The sequence below is a fragment of the Stegodyphus dumicola genome, chromosome 10 (assembly GCF_044657685.1).
Source record: "Stegodyphus dumicola isolate Sdum_Otavi_A_Nest chromosome 10, ASM4465768v1".
NCBI classification, from domain to species: domain Eukaryota; kingdom Metazoa; phylum Arthropoda; class Arachnida; order Araneae; family Eresidae; genus Stegodyphus; species Stegodyphus dumicola.
The window spans coordinates 41,034,588-41,047,217 of record NC_140777.1 but is presented as its reverse complement, the minus strand read 5'-3'; the positions used below and the strand labels follow the sequence as shown (position 1 = coordinate 41,047,217).

At 31.5% G+C, this 12,630-nt stretch overlaps 1 protein-coding gene across 5 annotated transcripts in view; it reads right to left on the bottom strand.

Annotated features, from left to right (window-relative positions):
- Window positions 1–12,630, bottom strand: part of LOC118201423 (uncharacterized) — a 204,816-nt gene that overhangs the window by 102,079 nt on the left and 90,107 nt on the right. For all 5 annotated transcript variants that reach the window (XM_085824882.1, XM_085824880.1, XM_085824884.1 and 2 more), the window contains 5 exons: window positions 6,169–6,245; window positions 5,187–5,281; window positions 3,081–3,211; window positions 2,827–2,939; window positions 298–319 (listed from right to left, as the gene is read on the bottom strand). In XM_085824882.1, coding sequence (XP_085681008.1) covers window positions 298–319; window positions 2,827–2,939; window positions 3,081–3,211; window positions 5,187–5,281; window positions 6,169–6,245 — 438 coding nt within the window. The remainder of the gene's footprint in view (window positions 1–297; window positions 320–2,826; window positions 2,940–3,080; window positions 3,212–5,186; window positions 5,282–6,168; window positions 6,246–12,630) is intronic.

The following is a 12,630-nucleotide window of genomic DNA, read 5'->3' as shown; positions in this document are numbered from 1 at the left end:
AAATTCTGAAAACTATAAATCTTTAAATTTCTGCTTTGATAATTTTAGCTTCTTCATTCGAGGCAGCATACTTAACAAAAACTTCCAGCTGAATCACAGTTCACACGACATACATAATTATGAATATCAATGTTTTATTTATATTTCTGAAACACTTTCAGAAATGGTTAAGTTAGTGGTTTGTCACCAAAAGGAGAATTAAATGTATACTATTTCACTTAATAATATATGAATTTATTACCTATCAAATATTCTCTATATAACAATAATAAAAGGAGAAAGAAAAAAGTATCTTACCACTTTCATCACCTGAAGAAATCTGGAGGGAGAAAAATATTCAAATATAAGTTCACAAATCAAACAAAATTATTAAATCTCCCCTTTCCCCCCCAAATAAAAATTATAAACTATAATTTTTAACAAACCAGAACTAAGCACAATCAAAGCACTAACAATATAACCATAAATTCTTGTTTAACAGCTTACTCAAGAGAAAGGATTATCTATTGCAGTTTATATTCATTAAATCTAGTATAATTTAAAATATGTATTCTTACAGAATATTACAATATCCAAATTATGATACCATGGAACCTCGAGATAAGAGCACCTCTATATACAGTCAAAAGTCATTAATCCGGATGTCGACGATTCCGGATTATCGATCATCAGTTTAAATCTGGTAAGATGGCATGCAGAAATTATAAAATTAAAAATATGAAACCGTAATTTATGAAATAAAGAACAATTATGATCTAAAGGGTATCAAAATTTGCAAAAAGAAAAAGCTTAATATTTATTTGTTTACTTTATTAAACATTTCTTTCAATGTAAGTTGTTTAAGTTGCTTCGTTTTATGTGATAATACTTTCCCTTTAATTCTATAAACAGACATAATTTCTTGTTCAGTTACAAAGTTCCGCTGTTCAAGTCCTATAATTGCTGTGTCGAGAATACTGACTGATTTGTCAATCGAAATTTTTTCGTTTTCAATAACCTCTGTGTCACTTTCTTCACTATCAGAAGCGAATTATAACGCCGAGGAATTTGATTTAAATCATATCAAAGACGAAGTACATCAAGATGAAATACTATATTTAGTAAGGAATTATAAGCCAAATAAAATAAAAACATCTGCCCTGAAGATAAGGATAGTGCTGACAGATCAACTTCCAATTCATTGCGCGCCGCGGCGGGACGTTTGACTGTACTAGAAATTCGAGATACAAGGAAAGCATGAGCAAAAAATTCGTCTCTAAATACAAGCATTGACTCAAGTAATGAGGTAGGCTGTTGGTATGGGAGGCGCTATTTCCCGATTCAGCTCGATTCGAAGAATCCCCTTGTCAGAACACTAAGTGTTCTTTGATCTATATGTTTATGTGCTAGTAAGTTAATTGTTTTTTACATTTAATGTTAAAATAATTTTTTCACGATGCCTCCCAAGAAGATTGTTGCCTCAGATAGTGCTGCAAAGAAAACGAAGGATGCCATGGCCGTTGAAATTAAGAACGAAATCATAGATAAACAAAAGTGGTGTAAGAGTGACAGAACTGGCGAAGACTTACTGCCGTTCGATATCAATGATTTGCACTATTCTGAAGAAGGAAGAAATTAAGAAACTTGATGTGGCCAAAAGGTTACTGTTACTTCCAAGCACCGTCCAAAACTCCTAGAAAATATTGAAAAGCTATTGTTGGTGTGCATTAACAAGAAGCAGTTAAAAGGCAATTCAGTGTCGGAAGCTATCATAAAGGAAAACTATGGTTATATTATTTACCAGTGTTATTTATTAAAGAAATTGATTTTTATGTTGATACTTTTGGGGGGTGTGCAGAACGGATTAACTGGATTTCCATTATTTTCAATGAGAAAGATTGTTTCTAGATACGAGAAATTCGCTATACGAGTTCAATGCTGGAACAAATTAAACTTGCATCTCGAGCTTCCACTGTATTTGGATTTAGTATTAAATTATTTTTAAAAAAACAGGAAAAATTAAACATGCAAAAGGATATATAACACACAATTAAACTTGTCCACCTCTTTCACTACTAATAAGTCATTCATGTATCAGTAATCCATGGCCTGTTGGGGTTTATTTACCATCCCCCCCCCCCAAGAAAAGGGACACCTTTGTTTTGCTACCCCTTAAAAATTATCCTTGATTAAAAAAAAAAAAAAAAAAAGATTCCATTAAATCTGTATCATATAAAACGAATACATTATACAGCACAAAAAACTTACAGTCATGTGTAGAAAATAAATTGCAATTCAATTCAATATGCCATGCTGATCCCCAAAACCACAGCAGCTGCATTATGCATTATAATATGTAAATCTCTATTTTACAGCGAGTGAGATTATTCCAATTTATGATAGTATCTGTAATGATCAAAAATTCTATAAAACTACATAGAATATGTAATGATCAACCGCTCTCCATACCAGAAGTACAAATATTTTATATGTGCAGTGTTGTCTGAAGTACTTGCGATTAGTAATCAAATTATTTGCAGAAAAGCAAAAATTGATAAATTTTACAAGACTATCATAAAGAAAATATTCTTTTCTAGCATGTCTAATCATGAAAATAATTTCTCTTTTATTTGAGAGTTGCTATTTAAGCAGCAATGTAAAATTATCACAGGTACGAGATTATAACTAAATATTTTTATTCTAATGTTTGACTAAATCAGCTTCTTTTATCTTTTGAAATAAACTGTGCTCAAAAGAATTTTCTTAAAAATTACATACAGATAAAATACTGCCATATATTAAATGATTTAAAAATTAATCACAGTAAAAATTCCAATTCCTGCTTACCAAATCAATGCATTCGACTTTTTTCTCTACAACTTCACAAGTTATAGATTCGTCAGAATCTGACATATCTCCAATATCATCTAGCTCTACATCAGACAGAATTACAGGAACAGCTTTATAAAAAGAAAATTTAGTTAAAAAGTATTGATATATTGTTAATTTGTCTAGTTAAACATCAGAAATATAAGAATAGTCACGAAATGTTAAAAATATAAGAAGTTTTTTTAAAAAAAAATTTAATTCTGTCTTCTTACCAACAGCTCGTAAGTAACTTTCATCAGGTTTAGATAGAAAAGACAATATGTTTTTTATTGTGTCTTCTTTAGTGCTCAAAAGACCAAGAGAAAATGATCGTGCAACATCAGTGATAATTTTATTGGACATCCTATTAAAAAAATTAAAAATCTGAATTTCTGTAGAGACTAAGAAATAGATTCCTCTAAATTTAAAACAAAGAACTGAAATACTCTATTTTAAACAATAATTATATATTTTTGCCCTACTTTTCAAATACGAACACTTTCACATCACCAATTAAATAAAAAAATTGGTTATGCATATATACTAAGAATTATAGCTTTCCCAAAATATACAAAAATGCAATTAAGATTTTTAGGATATTTCTTAATTCCTTTTACTACATATATATGTAAAAGCTGACCATATTTTAAAGTTTAAAAAAAGAAAATACAGTGGCGGCCAAAATTGTGGGTACTTTTGAAATTTTTATGTTTTTTGAACTTTGTATGCTTATAGAAAATATTACGTTTCACAAAATGTAAACTTGTATATATCATTTTAAAGAGAATTTATTACTGAATTCAATACAAAACACAAAATTCAATTATTTGCAATACAAAAAAAAGTTAAACGATAATAGTTATCGATATACATTAGATAGTGATGACTGCAGTGAGTTATTATCAGTGCTTAGTAGGGTATCCTTTGTTTTTGATTACAGCTTCACATCGACATTTCATTGAGCTGACAAGATTTTAAGCTCTTCTGTCATTATTACATGATGCCAGGAAACAATTACAGCCTCAATTAGTTCTCTTTTATTTGATGGGCGCCTCATTCGGACAAGCGTTTTCAAACGGTGCCACAAATTTTTGATAGGATTGAGGTCAGGACTGTTTCCTGGCCATGACAACAATTTAATGCTCTTTGTACGAAACCACTCTTTCGATATTTTGCCCACGTGGCAAGGAGCAGAATCCTGCTGAAATATAAACGAAGCATTGTTGGGAAAGAGATCTCTGATGGAAGGTAGAAGTTTTGGTTCTAGAATAGTGTCAATGTATTTTCTGGCATTCAGTGTCCCATCGATGACATGAAGGCGACCAATACCATCTGCTGACATGCATGACCAAATCATAACACTAACTGGGTTCTTCACAGTTGCTTGAATGCACTCAGGATGTAGCTCTTCTCCTATTCTACGTCTTACATATTTTCGCCCATCACTACCGAATTACGATATCTTAGTTTCATCACTCCATATAACTTGTGACCACTGATCATCTGTCCAATTAATGTGTTCCTTTGCCCACTATAGTCTTTTTTTTTTTTTTTTCGTTGCTGAAAATTAAGGCTTTTTTCGTGGAATTCTACCTCTCAGTCCAACACCTGTTAATCTTCTCCTCATTGTTCTGGAACTGACAGAAACGCCAGCATTATTCAGATCACTTCTGATGGCTGCTGATGACATTTTTCTATCTTGGACACGGAGGTCCTTTTTCTTTTTGCAGTTTTTTATACTGCACCTTCAAATGATTTCATCGTTAACATCAAGTTTCATGTTGTGGCTATTTTCACATACTTGTTTGTGAGGTAAAAGACATCTTGCTTGAAAAAAAGCTACGGCATCCACCTCATTACTTGGTAAATAAAAAATTGTTATATATACACACACACACACACACACACACACACACACACAAAAAAAAAAAAAAAAAAAAAAAAAAGGGAGAGAGAGAGAGAGAGAGAGCAGCGAACATATTTTTAATAAACAATGCAAATCCAAAAACCTCACCAAAAAATGAATACTATCAGAACATGCGGCTACAGCAAAAATGTAACACTGTGCTAATAAACAATTACCTCTTGAGGTATAAGAACACTTAGCCAAATTTTGGCAAAATACCTTGGTTGATTGGCGATTCAATCTTGGAGGCCACCGTAACAAAGAAATACCCTTTTTACAATCAAATGTAATGAAAAATATAATTTTAAAAGGAGAAATATTTTATTCTAGAATATTAATAAATGCTATGATAAACGTTACATAATTTCTTAATAGACTGATTATATTCATCCTCAAATTTGTTTAAATTATGTTAACAAAATTAAAGTCTTACCTTTGCAGAAATTCATTCCGTTCGTCAAATTCTTCTGTATCAGCATCAAATGGAAATCCACTAAATTCAAGTATATTTTCTTTCACTTTATCAGCCTAAGATAAAGGGAAAGACGACAAGATAAATGCCAAAGCAATACAGTAAACTGTTTTAAAAGTACAATATTCATGCTTTCCTTAAGAAAACTATATCTTATGCAGCAAATAAAAGTTACAAATTGTTTTAGTATTGCTCTGATATTTTGTTCAGCATAATGAGTGACTGTAGAATTTTGTGTCTGATTTCCACAGGGGCAAAGCAATACCAGAGGGTGTGTACTTCTTGGCCATCTGGCATGCATATGAACAGCTAAGAGCATCATCATTAAGTGAACGCAATTTGTTAGAAAGAAGGCTTTGCCAAAATAAAAAGTAACATAAATATTATGTCATAGGACATTAAAAAGAAAAGAAATGTAGAGTAAAAATGTGTTCTGAGATTTTAAACCCGAAACTTTAACAATTAACTTTGCACTGGTCAACCTAGGGCTAAAGAAAAAGAAGAGCTGGGTCATCCCTTTGAGGGGAACAATGGCGACATGAACCCACATTCACGAGCAATGGACGTCACTGAGTTCCTCACCTCACCTACTACTACTAGAGAGAGAGCTCAGCACGAAAGCTTAAATTTTTACTTCTTATTTCTTTGAAAGAGGTTTTTTGAAAATTATAGCTGAGGATACTTTCAAAATGAATTATTATTATAAAGTATTTGTACCAGGAAAATACTGAAAAACCTGGGGCATTGTGCCGTTGCTCCCTGCGATAATAAGCATCAGAATACGAAAGAATCTTGTTCAGATACTCCCAAATTTGTAAAACATTGGAAGACAACTATAGAAAATAATAATGACTGTATCCTATATAAAGAAGTTCATTTCGTTCACTTAGTTTCATTTTCCTAAAAGGGAAAAAAATTAAACAAATATGCAGTTTATACTTACACTTGCACTACTGAGATAAAGAAGAAAATGTATATCAATAAGTAATTCTTCAGGAGCATTTTCTATACTTCGTACAACTGAAAATAAAAATAATTACATGAAATGGTTGAAATTCAGATAGAATGATAATACAATATTGTACAGCACCAATTATACAAAACTAGCTGAAACCTACCCTTGTTAAGATCTAAATTAAAATTTAGGGAGTTATATATATAAATAAAATTTACTCCAAATCCGCACCATGCAATCTTAAGGACCATGTCATTACAATAAAGATGATGGTGATTTAAACAGCTTTAATTTCTCATTTCTCAATATATTAATTTAGTCAGCAACAGAAGAAAATGCATAATTTAATGTCAACCAACTTAACCTATAACTGTTGGCCATACTGAATTGTTAACTGAAGAAATCTAGCGTATGAAGCAGATAGTACTTTGGATTAATGCTTGAGGCTATAGAAATCTTCAAGTAGTTTAGAAAGCAATGCAAAAGAGACTTAGAAAATTGCAGAGTTTTAAACTTTTCGTCAATTATAATAATTAGTACACTTGCTAAACTGATCATTTTATTGCAGATTACTAAAATTTTGACTTCTCGTTATTATTTACATGGTTATCAAATTAGTAGAAGTTATCAAATTTTCAGAACATGCCAAACTCTAGCAACCATATGTATAAACATTCTTTGGGCAACCATGCTCACAACAACCATTCACTCTAACATTGTCACCATTTTCATATGCATTCTTGTTTTCTTTATTTCCTTGAATACTTTAACCATTTGGCTGCTACGTGGCACAAAAGTGCCGAGTTCATTTGTTTCAAAAACCGCAACGCAGTTCGTTATTTTAGAATGCACTCGTGTTACAAAGTCTGTGTGAGGTCAGACTACGTACATTCACACCCATGGAGCAATACACTGAAACACGCAGCGCAGAAGCGCTGCTTCGCGGTTTTCGAAACAAACGAACGCAATGCTTTTGCGCCGCGTAGCAACAATCCTCCCAAAAAGAAATTTTTTAAAAAAAGTTTGAAAATTTATCCCAGACTTTTTTTCTTTTTTTAAACCACTGAGCTAGATTTTTTTGTGAAGGTATGTATGCAGAAAGGCCATGCTTGGAATAGATTATCTGAATCATCCAGTATAAGAGATCAAACAGGATGTTCAGGCTGAGACATTACATTAAAACAGTAATATAGATACAACTGCTCATGCTTTAACTGAAGTGATGGTTCAAAAGCACTCTACCTACAGGCTTTGCACAGGAGACGTTCGGAAAGGTTCTGAAGAAGTCCGCACAGTCTGATGATGTACTGGGTCATATTTTGATAAGACTGTTGGACGAGCATAATCATACACAACAGCCCCATAGTCTAGTTTAGACTGTATGAGGGTTTTATACAGTCACAGCACTGAACACCAATTGGCTCCTCAGGAGGTGTTCACCAGCACTTTCACTTTTTCAGGTTAGACATTTCTTCTTTAAATGTAACACATGTGACAAAAAGTGAGTTTACTGTTGAATATCAATCCCAGAAATTAGCTTGTATAGATTTTCTGAAGATCAAATGAGTAACACGGTACGAGAGAAGGCCAGCAAATTGCTAAATAGATAGCATGAAACATCCTCGTTGGCTGGTGAAAGTAGGTATCTTTGCCCATGTTCAGCACACAGAAGCAGTAAACATCCAATAGCTGTTTGATCTACTTCCCATGTCCATGTTTCGCTACTTCCCTACAATGGATTACGTTTACTGAAGTCGCTGAGGATGATTAATGGCAGAGGCAGTTATTCTATCACGGCATCCAAATTTCTTTTATAAATAATTTCATTCGGTGGCAAATACAGAAAACATACTGTAGTTAGACAGCTTATGTGCATCTGTATTGCAACATCTTGGTGATCTGTCCTTAGAGGAAGTAAACAAAGGGCAGACATGCAAAGCAGGAAGGACTACACCTCCACAATTGCATTCGCTGTTTGTCTTATCTCCCCTCACCGTAGCATATCTCCGAAGCTTTACCTCTTGTTTGGGTTTAAGGAACATTTCCTGGACCACAAAACAAACAAGATGAAATTTATCAATGAAGACTTTTATGTTGACAAGGCTCTGGTGAAAGCTATGATATATATAAAATAACATTTGTCCAGGATATTAGGGAAGTCATCATGAATGTTTATTTTTTCACCATTTTTCTTTCGTTTTGCAAGGAAGATGTTGACGGAATGTTACATCCTCCTCAGTCTCAATACCATCTGAATCTAAAGACCAATAACTCATCCGATCTGGTGAGCTGCAAATTACTTTTAAAATTTTTGGTTGAAGAATTGGGATTTTTCTTTGCAATATGTGTTGTAAGTTTCTATTGTTGTAGTTAAATGTTTCTGATTCATTTCATTATTTGACTCTTTTCTTTGTATAGTGCTTGAATTTGGAAGGGGGATGCTTATGACAGTTTTGGTTCCTATGGAATTAGTTAACTTAACCATAACTGAGTACGAGGTTTTATATATCGAATTGGTGTTATAAATTAACTTGCGTTCCTCTGAATACGAAAAATGTTTTGTGACCTTCAGCAGGGTTCGTACACATTTCTGCACACGGACATTAAGTACTTTTAAGGACCATTAATGGAAAAAATTACGGACCTATGAGCAAATGGGAACTGAATAAATTCAATTTAAAATATAATCTATGCCTGAATTTCACTTTTTTTTATTGTAATACCATCCTAAAAATAAAATAGATTCCTAAGCAGTATGCATTATTACTAAATATGAAATAATTGGCATAATTATTAATAAGTTTGATAATAAAATAAACTTTATGCAATTTATCAAGTAGCATTAAATATTTTACATTTATAATAGTTGTACATATTTGAAACCAGATAAGTGGCATTTACGTTTTACTAACAGTTAGCTTTATGCTGATTTTTTTATGTCTCATTTTGTCACATATTTGGTCAGCTATTTTGTCAAATTTTTGGTGTAGAGGTTTAGTAAATAGCAGGTATATTTTATGTTAAACTGCATAAGTTAAAATAAGAAGTGCGATCATAATCAGCATGATTCATAACAAAAGACTGAATGTTGTCACCGCTGCTGCTTGTCTAGAGAGAGACCTGCTGATTCGAGCAAACCTGAAAGGCTTGATGTAGGCACGGGTGGCAAGTGTTGAAAGTCAGGCTCTGTTTGATGCAGTTAGTGTCATAGCTTTGTGTTAAGTTCCAGGGGTTGTAACCCAGTCAATATACTTTAAGGTTCCAATAAGCCGTTAAAGCACCAGCGGTGATAAGTTGTTTTGTATTATTTTAAGTCTCACTGTATGCAAAGAATAAGTTTTACTTGTAAACAGTTATCAATAATTAAATTAGGTAGTTTAATAACATTTGTCATTATGGATTTATATGGCCACTATTAAATTTTACTTTTTAAGAATATTTGTTAAAAAGGCCCTATTAAAATAACAATCTAATAAAATTTTACTCTTTAAAATACATGCAAATTATGACACTGATTTTTAAATGATATTAGGATAATTACACATTAAAAGCTACAAAACATTTATGTTTTGTAACAACAACACTCAACAAAATATTTATACATCATTTTAATTTGAAGCCTTCCCAGACATTTTGGTTAGTTTATATTGATTTCCTTCTCTTTAAGCAACTTCTCTTAATATGCAAACCAATGATCTTGCTAGTTTCTGCAAGCTTTATCTCCTAACTTGTCAACCTCTCCAGAATGCGAATATGAGGGCTTACTTTATCTAGTAAAAGTTAAATAGTCCAAAACCCCCAACAAGCGTGAAGCATATTATTGCTATGCCTAAAGTAACTACAATATCAGACAAAAGTTTAAATAAGCCCCTTATTTAAAAGAAAGTTAAAACATAAAGGCATGTTCTGATGCTAACAAAATCAATTACAGCTCATGATTAAGTAATTAAACGATAACAGTCAAATTCAAACTAAAAATGTGACTTAGTGGTCAAAGATTATACAATTTAATTTAAATTTAATCTGGCTCAGTAGCTCTATCATATGAGGAAAAGTAATGGGAAATTATAGTAAAAGCTGATATCATAAATAATTGGGTAATTTACATATTAATAACTGTACATATCTTTGAAGAATAATTTTTTTATGCATTCAGTTTCTTTCTTCAACACGTTTTCTTTTCATTTTAGATTTTTTTGGATTTAATTAAGGATTTTTATTCTAAAAAACACTAAATGCATTTAGAATGTACAGAAAAAGTGGCTAATTTTATTTCTTTAGTAATATGAGTATTCGGAAGAAATATGAAATATATATGGTAAAGGCCGGTTACAGAGCTGGTGTAGCAGAATTTTTAGAATTTAATGACATGCGGAACAACAAAATCTAGAAAGAGCAAAATTTTTAGAATTTAGAACTGTCATTGGAAGCATTTACAAAGGCACTAGGCAACAGAATTTAGGATCTACAGAGATTGCTTCGAGTGGGAAAATGCCTAGTGCCAGCTATGTGTATGGTGCATTTAGACATACTAGATTAATCTTTTAAATTGTAAGTTTTCAATTTCTTTATTAACAAAAAACTTCCTTTCTATAATGCCTGCCCATGTGATAAGATTAGAAGGATTTTTGATATTTTCCATGCTTGTGTCTAGTGAAAAGTAGAGAAAATAAAGGGAAGAAAAACATGTTAAGATTCTAGTATCAGAAGTTAAACATTCAAATATTATATTTTCATTGTTCTTCCAGACATTCTCCAAAAAGTAAGAAATTAATTGCAAACTTTTTGTAAAACACATCCATTACATGTTGATACCATGGACACATTTTTTCATTTTGTCACATATTTCTCGAATCTTCTAGAATCGTAGCTCTATAAATCTTGCCTTCAAATCCTTCTAAACTTTCCAAGCTGAAGTGTCTAAAATCCTAAAGAAAAATTATCCCTACCAATTCTGTAATAGCAAAAGGCCAGAAATATTTTGGGAAAAAAAAAAAGGACGGAAAAAGGATAAAATTAATTTTATAGAGAAAAACTGATGCATATTCTGAGAATTCTAAATATTCTGAAACAATTACATGGGAAAAATTTTTACTATTAAAAAATTAAAAAGAAGACATTTTTAATTAACTACACAGCTAATTTTGTTTTTGCTAAGAGCTGTTTCATAAATTGTGCTTTATAGAATTATACCTTGTTTATTTTTCAGATTCAAAATACTGTACAGTCAAAAGTCGTTAATTCGGACACCCATAATCTGGACCTCAAAGCTAAAAACATTCTGCGCATGCGCCGCGTTGACACATGCGCATAGGCGTTTACGCGTGCACCTAAGACCTTTACGACTGCGCATATGCATCTGCGCAAGCGCAGAATACGTTTTCGCGTGCGTGTGTTATGTATAACGGACGGTATAAGCTAAAATTATCTATTTCAGTTAATGTTGATGATTGCGTTGTTCCTTAATCTTCGAGTTGGATCCGGCTTATTATTTTGGTGCTAATTTGGTAGACGGTTGCACGGATTTTGGCCATTTTTGTTTTGGCGAGTAATACAACTTATGGTAACCAATACTGTGTTGTTATTTTATTAAAAAAAAATTCGTTTTATTACGCATAAATTCTGTGTTTTAAATATTATTTATGGCTTCTAAATATTAAAAATTAATTTAATTTTGCATTTTTATTTGAAATAAAAATTTTGCTGTTTATAATATTTTATATAATTTTATGTTGTGGATGATGTAATCAATGATGTCACCTTACTTAAAAAGTAATTGGTTTTATTAATATCTATAAATTTAATCTAATGTTTCAAACATTATTTATGGCTGTTAAATATTAAAATACAATTTAATTTTGCATTTGTTTCAAAAATGATTTTATTATGAATGATTATTTAAATAATTTTAATTTTATGCATGATGTAATCAGCTCCCTGATTGGTTACTGAATATTTGTGCATTACCGCGCCATTTTAAAATTTTATTATTCATCTCTTCGAATTCCTCAGATTTCAAATTGAATGGATATGTCCAAAGATGAATGTTGTTATTGGTAATTACCAAGAATTATTGGTATTAGAATTAAAAAATATTGCCCTTTGAGACCTTATTTTGGCCAACCTGTCTTTCCTAATCAAAGATTTATTTATAAATTGTTAATAGCGTCAGAGGAAATTTATCTTAAATTTTTGGAGGAAACCTCGCTAATTGCTTCTTCAATGAAGTGCGAGAAATGTGTATCACAGACGAAGATGGTTAAAGGAGCCGATTCAATTATGATTCCGATTTTTTTTGTGGTACTTATCAATAAAAAAAAAAGGTTAAATGACTCAAAAAAATGTAAGTACATATTTTTCTTTTATTTTATAATTGTATACTTCAATTTTTGTTAAAAAAATTAATACACTATTTTCAAAAATTGCTGAGATAATTATTGTCACATATGT